Below are 27613 nucleotides of genomic sequence, written 5' to 3' on the forward strand. Positions count from 1 at the left end.
CGCTCAGTGGGATTTCATGTGCGGCTTGCCATCTGTGTGACTTCATGCACAGATGTCTAGGCAAGTCGCACATGAAAATCAACAAAATAGTGCAGGAACCTTTTTCAAATCAATGCAAGTCGAAGTCACACCGATTTGAACGGTTCCAGAGGCACAAAGGGGGCACGTCTTGTCATGCGATTTTAAACTGGCAAGTCGTATGACAAATCGCATTGGTGTGAAGGGGGGGGGGGGGGCTTATGGCTTTTTGTCGCTTATGTATATTTACTCTTTTAGGTACTGCAATTTATAAATTTGGATTTTTTTTCAGTATCTGGCTTGCAATTTAATCCTTTATCCCTGATCATTGTAAGCACCCCTGTCAGTTTTAAATGGTTTGTCAACACTTAGCTAATGCATTTGCAGGACAGTTTGTTCTTTTGAAAAACAGACTGGGCAGTTCACCAGGTGAAAATAAAAGAAAGCAAGCATAAAAAAAGAAACTAATGCAGCTATCACATCTAAGAATTTGTAAGCTGCAAAAAAAAAAAAAAATAATAATAATAATAATAATAATAACAATAAAATATATATATAAAATCACAGGAGCTGGAATATGTTACATCTTTTAAAAAGGTGAATTTTTCCTTTCACAAAGTTTTCACTAAAGATTTACACATTTTTCTAATTGGTTTCAGTTAGAACCAGGCATAAAAGTTAAGCGAATGGAGCCTATATGCAGCGGATTGGGGTACCTAGTACCAACATGCATTGGATTGCACCATCACTGTCCACCCCCTCTAAACCTGTCATATTTGCGAACTGTAGCAAATGCTCCTACCAGAAAAAAAAGCCTTCAGTTTCACTTTAACAAGGACTGTGCTGCACATATTTGGCATAAAGATACTTCCTGCATTAGATCTGCCTTACACTTTTTATTTAATGGAAAACAGCTTTATGCACAGTTGTGTTTTTCACATACTCAAAGTAGCTCAGACTACAATGTTCTCCCCATACATTTTATGGTAATTAAATCAGGTTTGCCAGAGGTAACCTTTCACATTGTTCTGCAAAGGTCTGGATGCTGTCAAATCGCTTGCATTAAGGTATATGCTACTGCAGACTAGTGATGTGCAATTTATAACATACCTGGGGGTATGGGGAAGTGGAATTCACATCGTCTTTGGGAGGGCTCAGAGGTGCATTCTCTGTCTGTCCACATGGATTTTGTGGCTGGCTTACCTTCCTAAAGAAAAAAAATGTTTTGTAGCATAGTCAGAAAGCTGCAAAGATGTAGATTTCCAGAGCCTGAGGGTGCCAAACACCATCAATTATAACCATAAACTATAAGTTATTTTAAACAGAATTTTTTTTAGGGCTCCTTCACAATCTTACATGCACTGAGGCTGTTAGATCAGCAGGATAAGTGCACGGTTTCTGAGCATCCAGAGTGTACAAGGTGTATCCTTTATGTCGAAATCTTCATACCACTCCATTTCAAATGCTAAAAAAGCCTAATACTTTGACTTTAAAAACCTTAAAGACAGTCATACATGGATCAAACTTCGTCTGGTTCAGTGGGGACTGACCAAATTTCAAACCATGTATGGGCAGGCTGGTTTTACTGAATTCAACCTACCAACGACTTTTGTCCAACCAGCCTGTTTGATTTTCCAGACAGGCTGGTTGGATAGCTGGCAGCGCTGATCAGTGTATTATGATATCAGGGAACTCTCCCTGCTGTCAAAATACAAAGGCTCAGCAGGGAGGATCAAATGAGAAAAAAACAGTAATTAATGGCTGACACAGATTATGTCTTTACCCTCATTTCCTGCCCTAGTGATGGAAGTGAGGGAAGATCTCCCCAGCAAGGAATGACTTAAAAGAAAGAAAAACAAATCGGACACACTAGAGTTTGGGATAGATTAGAACCGCAATCAGTTTTTCCCTGTCTGGACAGGAAGTGAGGGGAGAATACTTCATTACTTTAACCTGTGCCCTTTTGGTCTTTTAAATTTACAATGGAAAGCTTTTTATTTCTATCTGTTCAACGAGTAGAAAAAAAAAAAAATCTGTTGATCCAGTCAGAAATCTTGTGAGCGGATAACAGTTCAGTGGCAGAGAGTACAGGAAGTTATCAGTTAGCATTGTTACCCATTTGAGGAGTACAAAACACCTGTTCTGTATTCTTAACATACTCCCTGCCCTATGGAGACATAGCTGCTCTTTACGGTTGTCCCTCCAGGACAGTTAATGGCAGGATTATCAGGTTAAAAGAAAATAAATTATGAAAAGGAAAAACTTATGCAGCCACCACATATCCAAGGACCAGTAAGCTGTAATACACATTAAAATGGTTGTAAACCTCAGTTGTGAAATCTGAGCAAAGCACGTATACAGTGGGGAAAATTATTTATTCCCCTGCAGATTTTGTATGTTTGCCAACTTACAAATAAATGAAGGGTCTATAATTTTTATTATGGGTGTATTTTAAATGATAGAGACAGAATAATAACCAAAAATCCAGAAAAACGTGATACAAATGTTTTAAACTGAGCTGTAATTCAGTGAGTAAAATAAGTATTTGATCCCCTACAAACAATAATTCTGGCTCACACAGACAGGTTATTTTATGTGCTCATGTGGTACACAGATTTGGCCTGTCAATTTAAGAAGGTGCTCCTGACAACTCATTATGTGTGTAAAAGACACCTGTTCACAGAATCTCCCTTCCATTCAAAACTCACCATCATGGGCAAGACCAAAGAGCTGTCAAAGATGTCAGGGACAAGATTGAAGATCTGCACAAGGCTGGAATGGGCTACAAGAAGCTTGGTGAGAAGGAGACAACTGTTGGAGAGATTATTCGCAAATGGAAAAATACAAAAACAACCATCAATCGACCTTGGTCTGGAGCTCCATGCAAGATTTCGCCTCACGGGGCAAGGAAGATGAGAAAAGTGGGGGATCAGCCCAGAACTACAGGGGAGGAGTTTGTGAATGATCTCAAGGCAGTTAGGACCTGTGTCACCAAACAAACCATTGGTAACACAATACACCGCCATGGATTGAAATCTTACAGAGCCCACAAACGTCTTAAGTCTGTGCTTGCCAACATGGGTTTCTCCACCAGTCAGGTTTTGCTTGGAAATACTCATTTTACTCACTGAACCGCAACTCAATTTCCAATATTTGTTTTGTGGGTTTTTAGTTGATATTCTGTCTATTATTTCAAATACACCTACGATAAAAATTATAGACCCTTTTTCTTTGTAAGTGGGCGAACTTACAGGGGATCAAATAAATTATTTTCCCAACTGTATCTGTAGTGTTTATGTGTCTATCTCCAAAACTCTAATGGTCATTTCTCTCGGGTGCTTCATTCCGGTTATCAGCATGTCTAACTTTTGAGAAAAAAGTTTTCCCAACACAGAAGATAAATTTGTGAGGGGGAGGTGTTAGTGTGCTACATATGAAGTGGGGGGTGTCCCTTTCGTCAAATCAGTTCTCACACTAACTGCAGCTCTCCACCCCTCCTATGTGATACTGACAGAAGCAGAAGGATTGTATCACAATATTGCACATTTGAAGGGGTGTAAAGAGGAGAAGACTGCAGAAAACCAAGTAAAACCTATGTAGGAGGATGTGTTTAATCTCTCTCTGTGTATCACCTGAGGTCATTTCACTGGGTATATGAGAAGGTTTACAACAACTTTAAAAGATACAGACAGCAATTAAAAACATTTTCTGCTCCATCCAAAACAAAACATTTTGGCTGAAGTTGGGCATTAATATATATTGCATATTTATTAAAAAATACATGTTTTGTTGCATCTAGCTGCCCAGGAAAGAGAATTATTCGATCTCACTTGCAAAGCATCCCAAAAGCACAGTAGAAAAGTTCTCTGTTTTACACTACACTAAAGGTTAGTTTGCATTGTGGGACAAACTTAACTCTTTAACACAGTCGCCAGCATCATTACTATAAAAAGCAGATCTGGAACCACTTTGGACTGTAGTACAACTGAGTATCTGCTATATAACCTATTTAAAGTCAAAACAATCAAAAGCTAGGCATTTTTTTTTTTAACCTGGAATGTAAAAAGTAGGAAAATACACAGCACCCTATTCCATTTAAAGTCTTCGTTTTTAGCAGTTAGGCAGACTATCTTTGTTAACTATTAAACAATTAAATTGGTATTAAACCCAAAACCAAAAATGTAATATATTGCAACTTACCAATCATTATATATGGTGACTGTATTCGTTTTATTATTTTAGGCCTTTCCCTCCCTCGGTTTTCACATGGTGTTCTGGCCAGTAACACATCCTGCATTAGGGTGCCCTCACTCTGGATGAAGGAACAACAACTTTGGAGGACATCTGCATTGTCAGTCTGGAGTGTTGGATGTACTAGCAGATTTAAATACACAAACACATTGAAGCCAAACTCTAGCTAATACTTTTTTTTTTTTTTTTTTTTTAGCAATTACATTAAACCCTTTTGTTCCTTTTGGGATAAAGGTTTTCTATAACTAAAAGCTGATCATTCAGCACCCCGGTCAGTGGTAAATGGTTTGATTCAACCCTCTACTACATTTGCAGGATAGTTTGTTCTGTTAATAAAACAGACTCCCTGGCTGCTTCACCAGGTGAAATCAGTGGTGTATCACCAGCGCACCTTTATTTTTTTTAGAAATGGTCTATACACCCAATTGTGGCAGTTCCTATCCTTATTTATAGTAGTACTCTGTGCACTACGACACTCCTTTTATTCTTCTCACCATGCAGGGTTCAGATCAGATTACTAGACTCGCTGGAAGGCCTAGTTTTTGAATGAATGGAATAAGGTTTCATAAGCCTGGGAAGGAAACAAGAGTATAGTGCAAAAAAAAAAAAAAAATATGCCAACAAAGTGACCAGTAGACCTTGCAAAAGGATCCGGGCAGCAGTGTGTGTTAAACTTGGACTTGCTAATAAAAATCGGATTTAGGTACCAATTTCAAAGAAAAGGAAAAAGCTAAATAAGATCTTACAGGAAACACAGCTTGCGTTTGTAACTGTAGAAATTCAGGTAATGAAGGGATCAAACCGAGAACATACCGGACAAGTATTCGTTTTAGTAGCTGTTGGTCACCTTCCGAATAACCAGGCCAGTCTTTCTGCACCTCTTTGTAATTAGAGTCTTTCAATGTGTAAGTGCAGTCTTTGGCGCTTATATTTGCCACCTGAAATTTAAAAAGAAAAGCATACATAAAATTTTGCAGTAAATCTAGCCAACGCTATAAAGGAATAGGAGTCCAAGACAGAGTAAAAACATATTTTGGGTTGCTTAAAGTGGATGTAAACCCTCACATATACCCAAGTGAAGTAAACAGCCTAAGATGATACACAGGGGTGAAACAAATCTCCCTACATAAGTTTTACATGCATATCTGCTGTCTTTCCCTTTCTATATTCTTTAGAATTCTTACATTGGGTTAGAATTTTCACTTCCTCATTCAGCAGGAGGAATGTATTCTTGGCTTACACTGGGAGACAGCTGATTGGAGGAAAGTCACACCCCCCCCACTCCACATAGGCAGAACGACAAAGACACTTTCGGAACTGTGCCATGACAAGTCAAGCTGTCTGCTAATCTATTTACAGCAACCTCCTACGACACATTTTCAGCTGCTTTTATTTCCCGTCTGAGAACTTGTTTCTCTGTTCTCAGCATGATAACTTCTGACTTAACAGCAGAAAGACATGGGACAGGGGGGTTTATTTACTAAGGGCAAATCCACTTTGCACTGCAAGTGTAGTTTCTGTAGATCTGAGGGGGAAATGCAAGAAAAATAAAAAAATAGCATTTTTGCTTGCACATGATTGGATGATAAAATCAGCAGAGCCTCCCATCATTTCAGATCTTCCCCTTAGATCTAAAGCAAATGCACTTCCAAGTGCACAGTGGATTTGCCTTTAGTAAAAAAAACCCTTAGTGCTTTCGAGAGAGATAAGAAAACACTACCGATATATGCGCCTAGGTCAAATTTCACTTTAAAGCCAAACAGCCAAAAACACACAACACATGAAATGCACTGCTAAAATTTTTTTTTTTTAAGGAACACTTTTTAGCCCTCGTTCACACTGAACACATGTTTGAAATCATGCGACTTCAGCTGAACTCGCACAGTGTGAATTTGGGGGTGATTTGAAAGACATCTGTGCGAGTTCATGATGGAGACTTGGGATCGCTGCTAATATTTTCTTCCACGATCGTCTAGTTTTATACTCACCTGCCTTTTTGTAGCCTCCCTGACGGTAATCCCGAGTGTGGCTCGGGGTTAAATTTCAGTCCCATTAGCGGTAATCCCGAGCCACACCCGGGATTACATTGCAGGATCCTGGTGCGGCATTACTTACCTTGTCCCCAGGATCCTGCGATGTCCCCTGCAGTGTCTGCGGGCTCTGTCTCCTCCGAAGCCTCTCCGTGCCAGGCTCCGTTCCCTGCGAGCGGCGTGACGCACGGGGGCGGAGCCTGGCGGCAAATTCAAAAAAATGTAAAAACCATAACACATACAGTACTGTAATCTTACAGATTACAGTACTGTATGAAATTATTTCACATCCCTTTTGTCCCCAGTGCTTTGGGCCATGCCCTGCATGCAGTTTTATATGATATATACTGTTCTTTCTGCCTGGAAACTGGAGATTGTCCATAGCAACCAAAAAGCGTCCCTTTATGTCAAAAGTGGCTTTAGATCAGCTAGAAAACAGCGATAGTAAATTAGAACCCTTGCAGAATTGAGCGATAGTGAATCATGGGGAAATTTATTATTATTATATTTTTTTTTTTAATTATTTATATTTTAATTATATTATAATTTATGTTTTTGTGTTTCAAACTTCATCATACCCGGGATATCTACTAGACTCTTGTTTGGACAGATTTAAGTGTGTTATTGTTAAGAATTACAGGCCTACAATATAATACGCCAAATTTCCATGCAAAATAATTGTACCGCTTTCAGCACCTAAAATCTGAAATAATCATACCGCCAGGGAGGTTAATCACTTAAAGACCAGCCTTGTTTTGGATTTTAGGTGTTTACATGCTTAAAAGAGTTTTTTTTGCTAGAAAATTACTTAGAACCCCCAAACATTATATATTGTTTTTTTTCTAACACCCTAGAGAATAAAATGGCGGTCATTGCAATACTTTTTTTGCACCGTATTTGCGCAACGGTCTTATAAGCGCACTTTTTTTGGAAAAAATTCACTTTTTTGAATAAAAAAAAAATAAGAAAACAGGAAAGTTAGCCCAATTTTTTTTTATATTGTGAAATATAATGTTACGCCAAGTAAATTGATACCCAACATGTCACGCTTCAAAATTGCGCCTGCTCGTGGAATGGCGTTAAAATTTTTACCCTTAAAAATCTCCATAGGCGACGTTTAAAAAATTCTACAGGTTGCATGTTTTGCATTACAGAGGAGGTCTAGGGCTAGAATTATTGCTCTCGCTCTACTGGTCACAGCGACACCTCACATGTGTGGTTTGACCACCGTTTTCATATGCGGGAGCTACTCACGTATGCGTTCGCTTCTACACGCGAGCTCGTCAGGACAGGGCGCTTTAAAAAAAAATTTATTTATTTTTTTTATTTATTTTAATTTATTTTATTTATTTCTTTTTTCACTGTTTAAAAAAAAAAAAAAAAATTTGGATCACTTTTATTCCTATTACAAGGAATGTAAACATCCCTTGTAATAGAAAAAAGCATGACAGGTCCTCTTAAATATGAGATCTGGGGTCAAAAAGTCCTCAGATCTCAGACTTTAATGCAAAAAAAAAAAAAAAAAAAGTCGTTTAAAAAAAATGACACAAAAAATAATGTGCCTTTAAGAGAAGTGGGTGGAGCTGACGTAATGACGTCGCTCCGGCCGTCCTATGGTATGGAGACAGGTGGGCGCCATCTTAGCCTGAGGAAGGGAAAGGACCCGATCGCCTCCGCCGCTACCGACGGCTCCGGTAAGTGGCGGAGGGCGCGGGAGAGCGGTTGGCACCTCTCCCACCGCCGATAACGGTGATCTCGCAGCGAACCCACCACAGAGACCACCATTATCGTGTACAGAACCGCCGGCCCTAAAGATGGATACCTCGGTTGTGGCAGCAGCTGCTGCCGTTACCGAGATATCCATCTTTAAAGTAATGACGTATATATACAGTGGCCGGTCGGTAAGTGGTTAATGGACTTTCACTGAGCGGATCACCATTTGATACTTTAAGTGGACTCTTAAGCAATTTCATTGATATTTTTAAATATTTGCTATTTTTGCACTAGAGCTGCTAATGATTTAGAATTTTTTCTTTGAAATATATTTGATGCATCTTTTCTTTTTTTTCAATTCAAAACTCGTTTTATTGAACAATATACACAGGGTTTATACATGCATGGTACTTTGTGGCAATACAATGGCACATTTAAACAAAAAAAGAAGAAAGCAAAGGGGTGCGACAATGTGCATAAATCATATAACATAACTAATCGTATTCTAGTAGTGGTGCTTATAAGGTATGCAGTGTGTGCAGAGTCAGTACGATACAATGGTCTCGGTTAGTTGTCCTACTCAAAAAGAGGTTATGATATTGGTTCAGTACATGTGTCAGACTCCGAGAGCCACCTGTCCCAGATTTTTTCATATGTTGCAGGACATCCCGTGTATTTATAAAAAAATTTTTTATATGGTAGGGAACTATTCACATCTGTCTTCCAATTTGTTAGAGTGGGGGGAGGTGGCCTCATCCAATGTCTGGCCAGAGGTTTTTCTAGCTGAGAATAAGGTTTCGTGGAGGAATATTTTGGTATATTTATCAATGTCTTGTTCTGGGAATATCCCCAGTACACATGGCTTTGGGTTCAAGGTGAGTGGGGAACCCATGGTGTCATGAAGAAAGTCCACTACCTGTTTCCAAAATCCCTGTATCAGAGGGCACGTCCAGATAGGATGAAAGAAGGTACTTGGTTCTGTGAGCCAGAGGTGACAAGTAGGGAGGCTGTGTCTCCTGTATCTAGCAATCCTAAGAGGAGTGAGATAAGCTCGATGTAGGATAAAAATTTGGGACGGCCTATCTGATAGTTTAGGGGACACTACTTTACAGGTATCCAACGCCTCAGTCCATTCTTCATCTTCCATTTGACCCACCTCCCTCTTCCAGCGAGATTTGAGGCAGTAGGCAATTTTAGTGGATGGTGGTGTGATGAGCATGTTGTAAAAAGTTGAGATTAATTTTTGGGGATCTGTGCCCTTGACCACTGCCACAAGATTGAAAACTGGTTGTGGGGGGATCTGGGGGAACTGAGACTGCATGGCATGGCAAATCTGGAGAAACCGGAAAAACAAAGTTTGGGAGTGCTAATTCAGTGTGTAGGACATCAAACTGTTTTAATGCTCCATTTGTGATCAGGTGATGTATGTATAATATACCCCTAGATTCCCAGACTCCCGGATCTGGGATTTGTAGCAGATGTGGTAAGGTTTTATTATGCCATAATGGGGTATAGTCATTGATGTGGGGAATCTCTAGTTTGTTTATGGCAATGTCCCAGATACGTCTGTATTGATAGAGCAAAGATTTACTGTCGCCCTTGTGTACAGCACCAGCCGCCCCTACCGCTATTGAGCAGAGGGGGTCGGAGGCTTGTTCAAACACAGCAGGGTGCAGAATCTCTCCCTGTCAGTTTTGTCAATGTGATATAATTGGGATAGCTGGGAAGCGATATAGTAACAACTGAGTTCTGGTACTGCCGTACCAACCTAGGTCAGTGGGGTTTTGCAGAATTCTCCAGGCCAATTTATGTCTGGAGGATCCCCAAACAAATGTTTTTAGAAAAGATTCCATAATCTTGAAATACTTCAAAGGTAGATATACCGGGGTGTGCCAGAGGACATACAGTATTTTGGGTAATAGCACCATTTTTATTAGGTTGATGCGCCCCCAGACACCTAGTGGCAAGCGGGCCCAGGTCTGCGTTTTAGCCTTAATCAAATTGAATAAAGGTTCTACATTAAAGGTGAGTGTATTCAGCTGGAGTTCTAGTTACAAGTACCCCAAGGTATTTAATAAGGGATACTCTTTGTAACGGAAGATGCGCTGGGCCTCTGTAGGTGGAAAGCTGTCTAAGAGTAAGATTTGCGATTTTTCCCAATTAATTTTAAGTCCAGAGAATGTACCGAATAATTCTATTGTAGTCAATGCAGTCTGGAGTGAGGGACCTGAATCAGCTAAGTATAACAGAGTGTCATCAGCATACATGCTGATGCATCTTTTCTGACTGTTTTGCATTCGGCTAGAATCAGTGTCACTACTGGTAGCATGAGGCGATACCTGGATCCTATAGAGATTGCACAGGCAGTCCAACTCCTCCAGGATGGCACATCAATACGTGCTATTGCCAGATTTGCTGTGTCTCCCAGCACAGTCTCAAGAGCATGGAGGGGATTCCAGGAGACAGGCAGTTACTCTAGGAGAGCTGTACAGGGCCGTAGAAGGTCCTTAACCCATCAGCCTGACCGGTATCTGCTTCTTTGTGGAGGAACAGGTTGAGCACTGCCAGAGCCCTACAAAATTACCTCCAGCAGACCACTGGCGTAATGTCTGACCAAACAATCAGAAACAGACTTTAAGGATGGCCTGAGGGCCCGCCTTTTACTGGGCCCTGTGCCCACTGCCTGGAACCGTGGAGCTCGATCCATTTGCCATTGAACACCAGAATTAGCAGGTCCGCCATTGGTGCCCTGTGCTTTTCATAGATGAGAGCAGGTTCAACCCTGAGCACATGTGACAGACATAAAAGAGTCTTGAGAAGCCGTGGAGAACGTTATGCTGCCTGTTAACATCGTTCAGCATGACCGGTTGGGTGGTGGGTCAGTGATGGTCTGGGGAGGCATATCCATGGAGGGACACCCAAACCTCTACAGGCTAGACAAGGGCACCCTGACTGCCATTAGGTATCGGGATGAAAGCCTTGGACCCATTGTCAGACACTGCCCTGGTGCACGACAATGCCTGGCCTCATGTGGTGAGAGTATGTAGCCAGTTCCCTGTGGATGAAGGAATTGATACCATTGAATGGCCTTCATGCTCGCCTCGCTGTTCAGGAGCTCAGTGATGCCCTGGTCCAGATCTGGGAGGAAATACTCCAGAACACCATCCGTCATCTCATTAGGAGCATGCTCCGATGTTGTCAGACATGCATACAAGCATGTGGGAGTACCATTTTGAGTGACTGCAATAAAAAAAAAAAGCAGCAAAATGGACTAGCCTGCTACCTAATTTTTTCACGTTGATTTTCAGGGTATCTTTGAATTTAGCCCTCTCTGTAGGTTGATCATGTTCATCAAACGATGTGGCAACCTTTTGTTCCCAACACATTATCTGTACTGATATGGGGACTAGGTAACCAGCATGATATTTTTCCTCAAAGTGTTTTCAAAGTGTCCCCTTTTGAGCAGTGTACATACAAAAGGAGTAGATTTACCTGCCAAATAATTTGTATCTATCCATTCTTCAGATTTGCACAGCTCTGGCAATGAGACAGGCTCTGTCCAACTTGCTGCAGCTTCTAATGCACACTATGAGAAGCGTACAGTTTGCAGTGAAATAAAGGTACGGTAACAGTACAGGCGAAAGCATCCAGTGTAGTTGTGCAAGACTGAAGGTAATGAAGTTCAGCTTTCACAAAAAATGAACACATACTACACAAGGCTTGTTTGAAGTGTGCAAGATTTTCTCTGGCATCAGTAGAAATCTGCTGAGAAATGCCAAAAACTTAGGCAATTTTTCTCCACCACAGTGACAACATCTCAAGGCTGTCTGTCCTGACCTTTCCCCAGTTATTGCTGAAGAATTATCATACAGCATAAAGATATTCCAAGTAACCATCATTAAAGTAATACAACACACGCACCGTTTAATTTACATTGTCCCATCTTTCTGTATGTGAATGATGACACGATTCTTTTAATAATAATTAAAAAAAAAAAATTCTACCGTATATACTCGAGTATAAGCCGACCCAAATATAAGCCGAGGCACCTAATTTTACCACAAAAAACTGGGAAAACTTATTGACTCTAATATAAGCCTAGGGTGAGAAATGTGCCCATTTACAGCCATAGGTCCCCCGAATTTCAAACTCGGTAGTTAAGGGTCCCTAGATGCCCCCTAGCTGCAGCCAAAATGTGGGGTCTATGGACCCAAAGGGTCCCGAAATGACATTGCTGCAGATGGACACAGTTGACCGACTTTGGGGCCCCGCATCTAGGAACCCCAAATTGTTGGTGTGCAAACCCAGTGGAACTAGTACTACAACATATCCAAAGCTGGGGTTCCTAGCACCAAGTGGCCCTGAGATACGGGGCCTCAAAGTCGGTTCAGAAAATATCAAGCACTTTTCTGCAGCAGAGAGTGACATTTTCCGAACTGACTCTCGGGGCCATATTTGGGGTTCCTAGCACCAAGTGGCCCCTAGATACAGGGCCCCAAAGTCGGTTCGGAAAATGTCATTCTTTGCACCAGAAAAGTGCTTGACTCAAGTAGAAGCCGAGGGGGGCACTTTCAGCACAAAAAAAGTGCTGAAAAACTCGGCTTATACTCGAGTATATACGGAAAGTATCTCTTAATATACAGCTGTCACATGACCCAGCTCTCTCCCAGCCTGTCTATAGGGAAACAGTGGCAGGAGGAGCTTCTAGTTTTCTACTGCTGGTCACATGTTCAAAAATAAGTAAAATTAAATAAACAGTTTTAAAAAAGGTCATACAAATATATTCAAAATCAAATCTTTAATATTCTTTGGTAAAAACATGGAGGAGAGAAGGCGTGGTCATTTACCACTGTATACGCCCACAGGCGTGGCTCTATAGTCACATGGGCTGCTCAGATGTGATAGGAAGGAAATGCTCAGGGTAGAAACACACTGAAAATTGAGCATGTGCACAAGCTGCCAACACAGTTCTGCAAAACCCCCAATGCAGTGGGAACATGAATAGAAGGAGAGAGACAGAAGAGCAGGATCAACTAGTTTTTTTGCAGAATACAGAAAACTAATCCCATAGTGAGTATGTACAGCATTTATTGATAGTTAAATGATAGGGGTTAAAATGACAAAAAAAAAAAAAAAAAACCAAAAAAAACACACAAATACAGAATGAAAATCTAGTGTTTTGACACTCCAGAAATGGCATGTATACAGTATGCAAACATATTTCTTATTTATAGGTAATGTATGGCTAAACATACTATTTACCTGTTGCAGGAGGCCATCTAGACAGTCTTTGTCTTGTAATGAAAGCCCATCTTTCTGTAATCGCAGAATAAGCTCAGGCTTCTTGTATGGTTTAAGGGCTAGTAAATGTATCACCCTGTCTTTGAAGGGTCGTTGAGAAACGGTGGTGGTGGAGGTGGTGGTATTTTTTTTTATCGCACTCGCTATATTTACTGGCGTCGGTCGCTTCCTTGAAGGAACAGCATCAGAGATTCCTGGAGCAGGTTTCCGGACTTGGACCTTTTTGACTGCTGGAAAAAAATGTAAAAAGTTGGTATGTACCCCTAACAAAATTGGATCAATAGAGCCACCAATAGAAATGCACTTGTAGCCAATACATACTATAGAGTTTTATCGTTATGTTTTTTCATACGACCCTTTTCAAATCCTGAAATGAACCTCCATTTCAAGTAAGAAAAAAAAAAAAATTTGATTTGAAAATTCCATCTGTTGGAGTACAATACAGGACACAGGCTTGCTATTCATAGAACCTGGCTTTTAGGCTAGTACCTTCAGGTGATTAAAAGGCAAAGCTTTGAAGGACACACCCTCTGGAGGCCTCCATATAACCCCAGCCCCCACTGCGAGTGCTAGCAATATAGAGTAACACAAGATTAGAAACAAGGGTGGTCTGTGTCCTGTACTATACTTCAAGATATGGAATTTACAGGCAAGTCAAAATTGCTTTTAAACTTACAGTACAGGACACAGACTTGATAATCATAGACCCTGACATGTCCCCAAGTAATGTAGGGGTGCAATAACTAGGCAAACTGAACTGTGCCAAGAGACCTGACGAGAACAAAGAAATACCCAAATAGCTTGTACATGTATATAATCTATCAGGTGCTAAATGAGTGTGACCACATGTTAACACTAGAAATCCTGGATGAAATTTTGGGACTCTCTCCCCCACTTTGTGTCTATATGCCCCATGTTGGCAATTGTTGGCAATTGTGTCCACAGCAGCATTTGAAAAGTAGAGTAGGTCTGGCCACAGGCCAGGCCACATGATTACTTTGGCAAACTTAAATATGTATTGCAATATGTGTGTAAACTAAAAATCCCTGTATTTTGTTATTGCAAAGTTTGCAAGAAAAAGTATACAGCAGTGTGCAGAGGGTTCATCCAGAATTTCTAGAGATAACAAGGGTCAACAGACTCAACTTCACAATGCTGATACAAGAACCTTGCAGCTGAAACTTTCATCAGAAGACTGGTAGAACTTTGAAAAGGTATGAACAGTAGACCAGATGGCAGACTTACAGATTTGGGCAATTGAGTCTTAGTAAAGGTCCAGGATACTCCAACAGATCTGGTGGAGTGGACACGTAACAGGATAGTATTGGGCATAACACAACCTTGTCGTTTTGAAGTATGAGATAAGGCTCTCTCGGCATCTTATTCACCTTGCAGATTCCAAACAAAATGTTAGAATGCGAGGGAATTTGTTAAGTGATTTTAAATCCAGAATAGGGCAAAATTGAACCTGTCTTGTGGCGGTAACAGTACGATGACTGTCACAAGAGGTGGTTTAAGGCCGTTTGCAAATCTCAATGTCCTTCGGTAGTATTTGACCGATTTGAAAGAAAGCCGTTAAGTGGTAGAGTTTTGAACTCTTTTGAACTTGTACCTTTTTGAAAGAAAGATGCAAACTGTAACATATGAAAAATACTTATAACCAAAGAAATTGAAAATAAAAATAAGTGCAAATGTATAATATGTATATATATATTTTAATATATATATATATATATATACATATACATACACACACACACCAGCTGCAGTAAGAACCTGCTAAATCGCAACAAGTACAAATGAGAGAATATACTGTATATAAGGGCTGCGGAAATTAACGATTAATGCCTCGATTAATCACTAGTTTTTTCTGATCGATCAAAATTTTTTTGATTGGTAGGCTGCCTGCCCTGGGGCCTCTTTGGGCCAAGCTGTGGCTGCAACGCTCCACTCCCTCCTCCTCCACTATATGTCATACACAGTCTGCGGGCATCTCCCGCTGTGTCTCGGAGTTGAGTGTGAAAACTTTGGCCACGCTGTGAGAAAAGTCCCGCCCTCCTCCTAGATCAGCTTGTGTGATAGACAGAACACTGCGTCTATCACACGAGCTGATCTAGGAGGAGGGCAGGACTTTTCTCACAGCGCGGCCAACGTTTTCACACTCAGCTCCGAGACACACAGCGGGAGATGCCCGCAGACTCTGTCATCCAGGCACAGGCACTGACTACAGTGAGGCTGTGATTATGGGCACCGTGACACGTCTGCCAGATGTCATTTCCATCTATCCATGTGAGGACTCATCCAGTACATAAGCTGCCAGCAGAGGATTTATCCAGGGGTCTCCCCACCAGCCTAAGCGACCATACTAGAGACAGTTGAACACCCAGGGGCGAGTGCACATCCACGTGGGGCACCTGGTCTGAGCACATCTTTGGAGCACGAGCACCTATGAACACTGCACATGTTGGGACTGTAAATGACTTATGTTTTTCAGGATCATTTGTCATCATCTAGCGCAGTGATTTATATATATTTAAACTAACATATGCCTCCTCACTCTTAGGCATGAGAATGCCCCTTCATTGTAGAGAGGGCTTTGAAGTGCTTGGTGGACCTTGTTGGCCAAGTCTTGTGCTAAAGGGGCTGAATTTGGGTCTTGAAATTGAAGTCTGGGTAGAACGCGATGGTGCTCTGTGTTCAGAGGGGCTAGGAGCTCCTGGGGAGGACTTTAAAGTCCAAGCTCCACCATTACAGTAGACCTACCACCAAAGGAGTCAGGGGACTGGGTTCCATAGCGATGGACCACAGCCCTGGACATGTATAGCACCCTGCAGCTAACTCAAAACAGCAGACCAAGTGTGCAGGATCTACTGCCTAATGCAACATTTCAGACCATCCCCACAGTGTGAGGATGTGGGGTCTGGGTGTAGCGCCTAAGGTTTCACTGAGGTTGCACCAATCTGGATTAATGGCTTCTGAATAAGCATTCAAAAGACAAAAAGGTTGAAGAATTGGGAGGTAAATTAAAAACTAATTAATAAATAAAAGAAAAACAAGTAAAGCTGGTTAACCTGAGAAGAGGTCAATCACCTAGAGCCACTAGCAAAAAAAAGGTGTGGCAGGGTGGGTAGGTGTGGCAGGGTGGGTGGGTGTGGCAGGGTGGGTGGGTGTGGCAGGGTGGGTGGGTGTGGCAGGGTAGTTGTACTGTGTTCGTTCAAGTTTAATTTTTTTTTTGTAAAGGTGAACACTTTAGGCCACAAATTGTTTACTTTTAGCACTTTAAACTTATTGCCCACGTGAACGTGTTTTGCAGTGTGTTTGCATATATTTGATCTGAAACATTTCCATTTCTGTCCTGTGTTTCTTTGATGACAATATTCCCTCCCAGTACAAGTCTTGGAGAACAGTCTCAGCCTTGAAAAAATTGTTCTTAAAATGATGCGACTATCTTTTTAGTATGTGCTTGTTTACAAATTACAATAAATAAATGTTTTACATTATTATGGTCACTGCTACAAAAAATATATAAATCAAAAACCAGCGCTGTGCTACTAGTGAATATAAATCATCCTAATATTACAGTGATAATCATAACAGGAAAAAAAAAGGTACAATTGGATATAGTGACTGATATTCTCATGATACAGGGATCATAAATAGCCCATAAAAAGTAAAATTGAAAATTTTGCCAAATAAAAGGAAAAAAAATCCAAACATCAGGGTTTACCTCCTCTATAACATTTGCAGTGCACATAGGCATAGGCAGATCCATCCATAATGCCTCAGCACCACCACACGCCCAACCAACAAGGTCCTCTTACACTCAGGGACTCACTCCCATCACTCACTCCTGCTTCCCCTTCTTTGTTGCACAACCAATATTCCAGAGAATAGAACCTTGGTGGTCCTTCATAACAGTCTAGTACTTCAAATTGATTCCCAAGAATCTTGCAGAATCATTCCATGTATTGTCACTGGTTCCAACATAAAGCAAGACAGCCAAGTCATGCCCAGCCCCTCCCAGTAATTCGTTCAACTGGTTCACTGCATGCAGAACCCTGGACCCGGAGGAAACGCAAAACATTTAGTTGAGGTGATCCTGGTGACAAATTATTAAGTGCTCCTGATTATAAAATCCATAACCAACTGTCTAGACGAGCGTTCAAAAATGGAAATCCTAAAATACTTGCCTCCATATCTGCTACCCATTTTGATAACAATGGCACCTCTGCTCTTGTTCTCCTCTTCAGCCTGCGCCATGCTTTGCCGCGCCTTCTGATAGGAGTCATCTGTGGCACATACAGTGATTTTATCCTGGATGCAGCCCAAACAGTCAAGGGTGACATTTCCATTACTAAAGTAGATAAAAAAAAAGGAAAGATATTTACATTCAATATATAAAAGATACTGCATTTCCTGCCAATACAAAGAATTTTGGCCAATTTATAACCACTTCACCCAAGATTGATTCTATAACGTGTATTAGATGAGTGCACATCCGACTTGCAGCCTCACTGTGCTGAAGTCAGACCGATACAGGATGCAATTTACTGGCTCCTATGGGTACTGCACTTTACAATCTATACTGTTTTACAGAACAGCGCTGTTAAAAAGCATAATAAATGATCCATTTGCCATCACCAATAACACAATGGCTACATTTCTACCCTGGCCTACTTGGTCAAGTTAAGGACTGCTATTTTAATAAAACCAAATGCATACTTAACACACTCAAAACATTCGGTCCAATACACAAAGGATTCTTTTCTAAGGCATCTTTACACATGCAAACCTTTACTATAATCTTTATTTCTGGTCAATGCAAACTTATGCAAAAAAAAAAAAAAAAAAAAAAAAAAAAAAAAACCCTTCACTAAAAAATGCTCACTCTGGTACTTCACTTTCAATTGTGGATATTCAAAGATTCAAATACACACACCAAATGTGCTTTGAGTCCAATTGATGAATCAGTTTCATCTGTTGTGTGTTTAGGCTCTGTTCACAACCTGCTTTCTATGGAGCCTGTTTACATATCTGCGGTGCAGCATCAGTGCAAATTTACAGAGAATTTAAAGAGTCCTGTGCATTTTCTGAGCACTGCAGTGCGGCTCAGATCTGAATTCCAGGCTGATTGCCTTCTATGGGAACACATCTGAATCGCACAGACATACGTTTTGAACAAGAATTGAGAAAGATAAAAAAAAATAAAATAAACCAGCATGGCGCCCCCCCCCCCAAATTCATACAAGACCCTTAGGATGAGCAAGCTGCCCAGCATGCAACTGGCGGCGCTGGGTGACCCCCACCCCTTAGTCACTTAAAAACTACCAGATGGTCGAGCTGACAGACAGCAGGAGCCAGCGACGGGTACAGAGCTTTTTTTTCTTTTTTCGGGTCACGGCGCAAGGCAACACAACTTTTTTTTGGTGAATGAGTAGGGGTACAATGCGCACCCCATACTCCCTCACATAAGGGGGGACCAGATTCTGATAAGACCCCCGCCCGCAGAACCCCAAGCCAGGGTTATGGGGAAGAGAGGCCCTTGTTCCCATCAACATGGGGACAAGGCGCTTTTGGGGGGGGGGGCATAATCCCCCCAACCTTAAAGCACCCTCCCTATGTTGAGGGCATGTGACCTGGTATGGTTCAGGTGGGGGTATTGATTTAGGGGGAGGGGACCCCTTAAAATTCATACCAGACCAGAAGGGCCTAGTATGGATCGGGGGGGGGGGGGGGGGGCCCACACCGTTTCTTTCAAATGTTATTGTCAGCAGTTATTTGGTTTATATTCAGCTGTCAACAGAGAACCCGCTGGCAGCTCATGAGTTATTGGTTAAGGACGAAGCAGACGGCTTCCCAGTCCGCTCTTTAACAACCAGCTTTCGTTAAAGATGCCGGTGGCTGCCTCAGAAAATCTGCATCTGAACCGTATCTGAAATCACAGCTAAACCGCTGCTTTGGAAATTCGCAATGAAAAATGAACAGGAAATTTGCACTGGACATGTGTGAACCTAGCTTTAGAGGAGATACTGATAAAGCCCAAATTCACGAGCTGAAAGCATGCGATGTTTAGTTACTGGCAGGCAAGATGTAAACAAACTTTATGGAAGCTTGGAAGAGTTACAGTGGCCAGGAAGCTGGATCACTGTTAAGTTTCCTAACAATCGTTTTCTATTATGTTACTTGGATGTTAATGTTTCTGTATTTACAGTAAATATAAGCAACTTTTTAGAAGGGGTGTTCCATTTGATGTAGTCCAAGCTTGAGCAGGATCGGGTATGCAGCATAGACACCTGTCAATATTCCAATTGTGTTTCATTTTACACAGATATGGCACAATTTGGTAGGTAATGCAGAATACACATTCTTAGAGAACTTATCTAGTTGGATCAATAGAAGCCCAATAAAAGGCTTATGCCTCCAGGAAGACTTCGTTTTTTTTTTCCTTAACATTCTTGTGATGAAATGACAGAACACGTAAACACGTAAACCTGCATATGTGTGAAATACATTTTTTTAATGCAAAGTCTACAGTTTTGTAGACAAAAACTCACAACAGCAGCTTTGTCATTTACAACATATTTACTAAACAGAAAGCCCCCAAGTGCAGATCCAGGTAAAAACACCTCTTTCAGGATGAACACCACAGGACCTTAATCCTAAACCTCCGACCAAAACACATTTGATTCATATGACGCAGTCACGTGAAAAATACCCCATGGAAATTGTTGACTTTAATATATTTGAGTATGCATACATTAGCTCTTAATTTAAGCAGTGTATGCAGATGAAACATATATTTGAGTAAGAATACAAGAAAAAAAAGTGCCTTTTAATAATTTATTCAGTTAACTGCTTGCCGACCGCGCTATAGCCAAATGACGGCTACAGTGCGGCTTGATAACTCTGGGAGGGCGTACATCGATGTCCTCCCAGAATACCACTCTTGCGCGCACCCGGGAGAATCCGTGACCTGGACCCTGGATCACTGATCACGGTAAATGGCCACTGATTGCGGCCGCTTACCACGTGATCGCTCCGTCAAATGACGGAGTGATCACTTGTAAACAAACCAGCGTCACGTCCGGGTTCCTCTCCCCCCTCTGTACAGATTAGTACAGTGCGAGGGGAGAGATCAGTGGCAGCAGCACTATGGGCTGGATGTGTAGTGCCCACAGCGCAGATATGTGCCCATTCCAGCACTCATCCATCCATGCTCAGCATACCCAGCCATACTCAGCCAGCCAGTCATCCATACACCCCCATCCATAATTAGACGTACCCAGCCATGCTCATTCATCCCATCCATACTCAGCCATCCCCATTCATGCTCAGCCGTGCCACTACAGTGCCTCACAAAAGTGTAATAGGTAGCTAGATTAGATTTGAAACTTATGCCCCACACCTGTCGGTGCTCCATGCATGTTGGGCCTCTCTATGTGGCCACGCTGTGGAAAAGTCTCACACATGTGGTATCGCCGTACTCAGGAGGAGTAGGAGAATCTATTTTAGGGTGCAATTTTTGGATGTACATGCTATGTGTTAGAAAAAATGCATTTTCATTTTCTTTACACATTTTCTAAAAAAAAAAAATGACATGTTCAAAAAGACTCATTATGCCTCAGATTATACATTGGGGTGTCTTCTTTCCAAAATGGGGCAATTTTTGGGGCGTTTTCATTGTCCTGGTTCTCTAGGGCCTTCAAAAGTGCAAGAGGTAGTAAACAAATGAAGTAATTTATGCCCCAAGAACGCCTAATGGCGCTCCCTGCATGTTCGGCCTCTGTATGTGGCCACACTGTAAAAGTCTCACAAGTGGTATCGCCATACTCAGGGAAAAAAATTACAACTTAAAAAAAAAAAAAAAAAAAAAAACCTCACCATGCTTCTAACTAAATACCTTGGAATGTCTACTTTCCAAAAAAGGGTCATTTGGGGGGTATTTGTACTTTCCTGGCTTCTTAGGGTCTCAAGAAATGGGATAGGCCGTCAGTACATCAGGTGTGATCAATCTTCAGTGATTGGCACCATAGATTGTGGCCTCTATAACTTTCACAAAGACCAAATAGATATGTAGCAGTATAAATTTTGGCCAAAATATATGAAGAAAAATGACTAATTTGCAAAATTTTATAACAAAAAGAAGAAAAATGCATTTTTTTTTTTAACACAGAATTTTCGGTCTTTTTTTCTTTTATAGAGCAAAAAATGAAAAACCCAGCGGTGATTAAATACCACCAAAAGAAAGCTCTATTTGTGTGAAAAAAAGGACAAAAATGTCATTTTGGTACAGCGTTGCATGGCTGAGTAATTGTCATTCAAAATGTGAGAGCACCAAAAGCTGAAAATTGGTCTGGTTAGGAAGGGGGTTTAAATGCCCAGTAAGTGGTTAAACTTTAAAAATTTGAAACTTAATTTGTAGGTATGGCCAAACGTTTGGAGAATGACACAAATATTAATTTTCACAAAGTCTGCTGCTTCAGGGTTTTTAGATTTTTGTCAGGTTACTATGGTATACTGAAGTACAATTACAAGCATTTCATTACACAGTTAGCGAGCATATTTGTGTCATTCTCCAAACGTTTGGCCATGGCTGTAGATTCCTACAAATTAAGTTTCACGTTTTTAAAGTTTAACCACTTACTCACTGGGCATTTAAACCCCCTTCCTAACCAGAACAATTTTCAGCTTTTGGTGCTCTCACATTTTGAATGACAATTACTCCGTCATGCAACGCTGTAATTAGTGTCAAAGGCTTTTGACCATTACATTAAGCACTTGCCGACCGCGTAAAGGACTTGTACTGCGGCAAAGTGGTTCTAGTGCACAAAATGACATACAGGTATGTGATTTTGCACAATAGCTTATAGGGAGCGCGCACCGCCGGAGACCCGATTGCGTGATTGGGCAGAGGGGGAGCCAATCAGCGGGTCCGGGGACCCAATGACCGCCAGCCACCCATGATTGTTACCGAGCATAAACAAGGCAGATCACCGTTCTGGAGCCAATCAGCGGGTCTGGGGACCCAATGACCGCCAGCTACCCATGATTGTTACCGAGCATAAACAAGGCAGATCACCGTTCTGACAGGGGAGAAGATGGAGATCTTCTGTTTCTGCTAAGCAGGAACACGGATCTCTGTCTTCACCCAGAGCATCCCCTACACAGTTAGCGAGCACTTCCAGGGAACACATTTAACCCTTTGACTGCCCCTGATGTTAACCCCTCCCTAGCCAGTATCATTAGTACAGTGACAGTGCTTTTTTTTCCCCTTTTAGCACTGATCACTATTCGTAGCACTGGTCCCCAAAAAGTGTCACTTAGTGTCAGACTTGTCCGCCGCAATATCGCAGTCCTAGGGGAAAAATTAAAATTAAAAAAAAAAAAAAAAAATCTATCCCATAGTTTGTAGACGCAATAACTTTTGCGAAAACAAAATATACGCTTATTGAGATTTTTACCAAAAATATGTAGCAAAATATAAATTGGCCTAAATTCATGAAATTTGATTTTGTACATTTTTTTATTGGATGTGTTTTATAGCAGAAAAGTAAAAAAAAAAAAAAAAGAAGAAGTTTTATTCAAAATGGTCACTTTTATGGTTTATAGCACAAAATATAAAAACCGCAGGGGTGATCAAGTACGACCAAAAGAAAGTTATTTGTGGGGGAGGGAAAATAATTTTATTTGGGTACAGCGTTGCACGACCGCGCAATTGTCAGTTAAAATAACGCAGTGCCGTATTGAAAAAAATGGCCTTGTCATGAGGAGTCAATATTTTCAAGACCTCTGCAATTCGCCCTGGCATGCAGTCAATCAACTTCTGGGCAACATCCTGACTGATGGCAGCCTATTCTTGCATAATCATTGCTTCGTGGGTCAGAATTTGTGGGGGGTTTTTTTTGGTTCACCTGCTTCTTGAGGATTGACCACTTGTTTTCAATGGGATTAAGATCTGGGGAGTTTCCTGGCCATGGACCCAAAATGTCGATGTTTGTTCCCCAAGCCACTTTGTTATCACTTTTGCCTTTTGGCAAAATGCACCATCATGCTGAAAAAGGCATTGTTCGTCACTAAACTGTTCTTGAATGGTTGGGAAAAGTTGCTCTTGGAGGATGTTTTTGTACCATTGTTTATTCATGGTTGTGTTCTTTGGCAAAATTGTGAGTGAGCCCACTCCCTTGGCTGAGAAGCAACCCCACACATGAATAGTCTCAGGATGCTTTACTGTTGGTATGACACAGCACGGATGGGTAGCACTCACGTTTTCTTCTCCAGACAAGGTTTTTTCCGGATGTCCCAAACAATCGTAAAGAGGATTCAGAGAAAATTTACTTTACCACAGTCCTCAGTAGTCCAATCCCTGTACCTTTTGCAGCATATCAGTCTGTCCCTGATGTTTTTCCTGGAGAGAAGTGGCTTCTTTACTGCTCTTCTTGACACCAGGCCATCCTCCAAAAGGCTGTGCGTGCAGATGCACTCACACATGCCTGCTGCTATTCCTGAGTAAGCTCTGCACTGGTGGTGCCCCGATCCGGCACCTGAATCAACTGTAGGAGACAGTCCTGGCACTTGCTGGACTTTCTTGGGCGTCCTGAAGCCTTCTTCAGAAATGCAGTGGAAATTTTTATGGGATTAAGTTCATTTTCATAGCAAAGAGACTTTGCAATTAACTGCAATTTATCTGACCACTCTTCATAACATCCTGGAGTATATGCAAATTGTCATCATAAAAACTGAGGCCGCAGACTTTGTGAAAATTAAAATTTATATTTGTCACTCAAAAATTTTGCCCACAGCTGTACAAGGAAAGCATAGGAGTCCCCCCCCCCCCAAGTTGTTTTTCAAGACAGCATAATAGGACACTAGGCAAAGTTTGAGGAAATACCTCCTGGGTGCCTGCCTTATAACCCTGCCCCACTCCATCAGTCTTCAGCTTTGTAGTAAGTAAAGCCGAGTAACCAAGGAATGGAAAAATTAATGGCCCATGTCCTGTACTGCACTTCAAAAAAATGGAATTTATAGGCAACTCAAAATGCCTTGTCCTAACCATACAGTACAGGACACAGGCAAAACTATTTATGTTGCCATTAATATGAAGAAATCCTCCGCTGTAGAAAAAAAGCACAAATGCAATAAAATATGTTGGGGACAACTGTACTTTACCAACATTGATTTTATTAGTGGAAAAAAAGGCTTGGGTTTCAATAATTGCTCTGCAATAAGGCCTATTTCGCAAAAAGACTATTAGATGTGCAAAATATGTAAACCAACAGGTTGTGAAATTTATGAGGCCAGAGCCAAAATAGAGAAACCCTCACCAGACCTCAGCCACCAGTCTACTCCTATTTTGTCAGAATGTATGAAGTCTGTGTTCGTGTCTATGCACACTGGCCAAAAAATCAGTTCTTTTGGCAGGAAAGAAACTCAAAGCGCATTTTTGTACAGGTGTTTAGCGTTTTTCTGACAGAAAACTCCTCAAAAAGGTTTTTTTTTTTCCTGTCCCTAGAAGTTGAGCTTATAATTTGCCTCTAAACATCCTAATGTGCATGGACACATTGAGCTGCTTCTACAGGCAAAACTCCTTTAGAAGCAGTTTTTTTTTTTAATCTTTTTTATTAGTGTTAAAAACACATACAGATATCCAACACACAACAGAAAGAAAGCAGAAAGGTGACCCACGCAAGGGTCACTTACTTATACACTGTGAAAGAATCAAACCCAATAAAGTGAGGTTCCCTTTTATTTGTGCCATCAAGTTCAGCGGAATTACCAACTTTTTGCTCCCACGTGTGTCAAAATAACAAATAGAAAATAAAAAACCCCAAGAAAAGTATATTGTGGAAAACTAATTTGTTCAGCATTTCAATTAAGAAGGACTACTGCATGTTCAAACACAGAAAATCTTAATTATGCCTTGGATGGCTCTGCTAACCATTTAGACCACACTTTCTGGTATTTTTTGGGGCAGCCTCTGTTGGTGTATGTGTCTTTGTAGAGGGGTAAGCTCTTATTTTCACCAGCTGTTTCCAGAAAGTACTCGTTGGTGGGACCGATTTCTTCCAGTGAAGTGTGATGGCTTTTCTAGCATAGAATAGTAAACCCACCATAGTACGATCTGCCACAGTGGGGAATCATCTGCTAAACAAGTCCCAACAAACTGACATGGAAGGCTGTAAGGAAATATCACTGACCAAGCGTATATAGGATAACACTTCCTCCCGAAACCCAGTGATAACTGGGCAGGTCCAGAAAGTGTGTGTAAAGTCTCCCGGGGCTCTCCCACATCTCCAGCACTCCAGAGGGAAGCTGGAGCTCATTTTATGTAACCTGTATGGGGTATAATAGGCCCGGGGGATCAGCTTAAACTGTATCAAGCAGTCTCTGAGGGAAACTAAGAATCGGGATGGAAAGTCCCAGATATCATCCCAATCATCACTGTCAAGTTCCGGGACGTATTGGAGCCAGCGGGCCCACAAGCGTCTCCATGGCTGGTAGTGAAACTCTAAGGAGATTGAGATGATCTGGGAAGCTGTTTCTTTTGTGCAGTCAAACCTGAGGACATTTTCCAGAGAAGCTTGAATGAGCTGGGGGTCAGAGTGGGAGAATTGGCAGCTGAAGGCATGGGAGAGTTTAAGCTATCGAAAGAAAGATAATTCTGGGATATTAAATTTAGAACGTAGAAGAGATATAGAGGGATCAGGGAGTTGTCTACTATTTGGGAAATTGTTTTAATATTAAATTTAGTCCTGGCGTAAGGCTCTGGTAACGTGTAAATGTGATCCAAATTGGGATTACACCATAGTGTAGCATTTGGTGAATGTGCTTTTTTGGGATAATGCCTAAAACAAAAAATACCACAGCAGACATCCCCTAGATCATCCCTCCTTGCCCCTCAAAAACAAAAAGCATAGGAGGTAGGGCGATAAGATCACTGCACTCAAATGAGACAGGATTCCTCCGTCCACTTCAGTTGTGCGTACGGATGAACCAGTTTTTTTTTTGTGTGTAGCCCAATAGCTGAAGAAAAATGAATCCTCTCAGGCTAGCTAAAGGGGTTTCTAACCTGCACCCCTTCCCTTCTGCCTGTAACTAGACACGAGAGGTGTGTGCCAGCGCTTGAAGAATAAAGGTTGGCTTTTGTATAGCAAATTTTATTGTACCGGACAATTAAAGATTGGCATGTATGTGCAGACACCTAAGGTTACGAAATCAGAAAATACACAAAAAAAAATAAATAAATAAAATAAAAAGTTAATGTAGATTGGCTATAGCTCACCTTTGAGTGTATTGCTGAATGCAGTCAAAGCTCCCCTGAGGGCTATCCCTGCCTACATTTGACAGATAGAACGTGAACGTCCGCACTTCTGTTGGACACTCAGGCCGAGGAATTGTTATTTGCTGTGATGAGGTGGGAAAAAAAAAAAAAAAGGGGAGGAAGGTCAACAAAAACACCACAACATTGAACTAAGGACAACACTGGACTGAGGAAACATTGAACAGCACATGTTTAAATAATGGGCAGATTAAAAATTGCTTATGTGGAAGAATACATAAACAGACAAAAATGTTTAAATCACATTAAATATGCACACTCGCTTGATAGAGATTCTATATCTATACACACACACACACACACACACACACACACTAAGATTCATTTTATACAAGCATACAACTTATGTAATCTATAAATATCTATCACTATCCATATCTACTTATACCATTTTTTTTTTTCATTTTATCATTTATGTGCCATCATGCGCTATTAATGTTACTAATGTAACTGTGTGCTACCCTTCATCATTCAAATTTACATTAAAAAGGTTCCAGTCTGATAGTTAAATCGCAAAACATAATATATGCTTTGAACATAATATATGTTTTGAACATGGTTTTCATTAAATATATTCCTTAGCACATTTAATACATTTTCTGTACAGCTCTGGTTGAAACTTAATATTTTATTTGCACCTGCCATTTAATGGTCAAAGCATCTTCTAGTGGCAGGGGTGTCAAACTCAATTTCATCACGGGCCGCATCAGCAGTATATGCAGTTGCCAAATGTTGCAAGGGTGCACTACGCACAGGGTGCAGAATTTAGAGGTGTTTATACACAGTATGCAACCCCAAAGTTTCATTGCATCTCTACATTTGGCCCGGCTCTAGCACCTACCTGTGTAGGCAGCATTGCCTCGCAAGGAGATCGTTCTCTCTCCAAGGATCTGTCTCTGCCATGCCCCACTATGAGTTTATGCAGGGGTCTGTTACACCTGGGAGCCACTGAGAGCAAAGTTGT

At 41.2% G+C, this 27613-nt stretch overlaps 1 protein-coding gene across 2 annotated transcripts in view; it reads right to left on the bottom strand.

The window, feature by feature from the left end:
• ELL (elongation factor for RNA polymerase II) overlaps positions 1-27613 on the bottom strand; it is a 152094-nt gene that overhangs the window by 49953 nt on the left and 74528 nt on the right. Inside the window, exons 3-7 of one of the 2 annotated variants that reach the window (XM_073595957.1) lie at positions 26593-26714; positions 17504-17667; positions 13275-13543; positions 5083-5207; positions 1129-1225 (exon numbers count right to left, since the gene is read on the bottom strand). In XM_073595957.1, the coding sequence (XP_073452058.1) occupies positions 1129-1225; positions 5083-5207; positions 13275-13543; positions 17504-17667; positions 26593-26714 (777 nt within the window). The remainder of the gene's footprint in view (positions 1-1128; positions 1226-5082; positions 5208-13274; positions 13544-17503; positions 17668-26592; positions 26715-27613) is intronic. The other variant, XM_073595963.1, reaches the window with a different exon arrangement.

The sequence above is a fragment of the Aquarana catesbeiana genome, linkage group LG01 (assembly GCF_042186555.1).
Source record: "Aquarana catesbeiana isolate 2022-GZ linkage group LG01, ASM4218655v1, whole genome shotgun sequence".
NCBI classification, from domain to species: domain Eukaryota; kingdom Metazoa; phylum Chordata; class Amphibia; order Anura; family Ranidae; genus Aquarana; species Aquarana catesbeiana.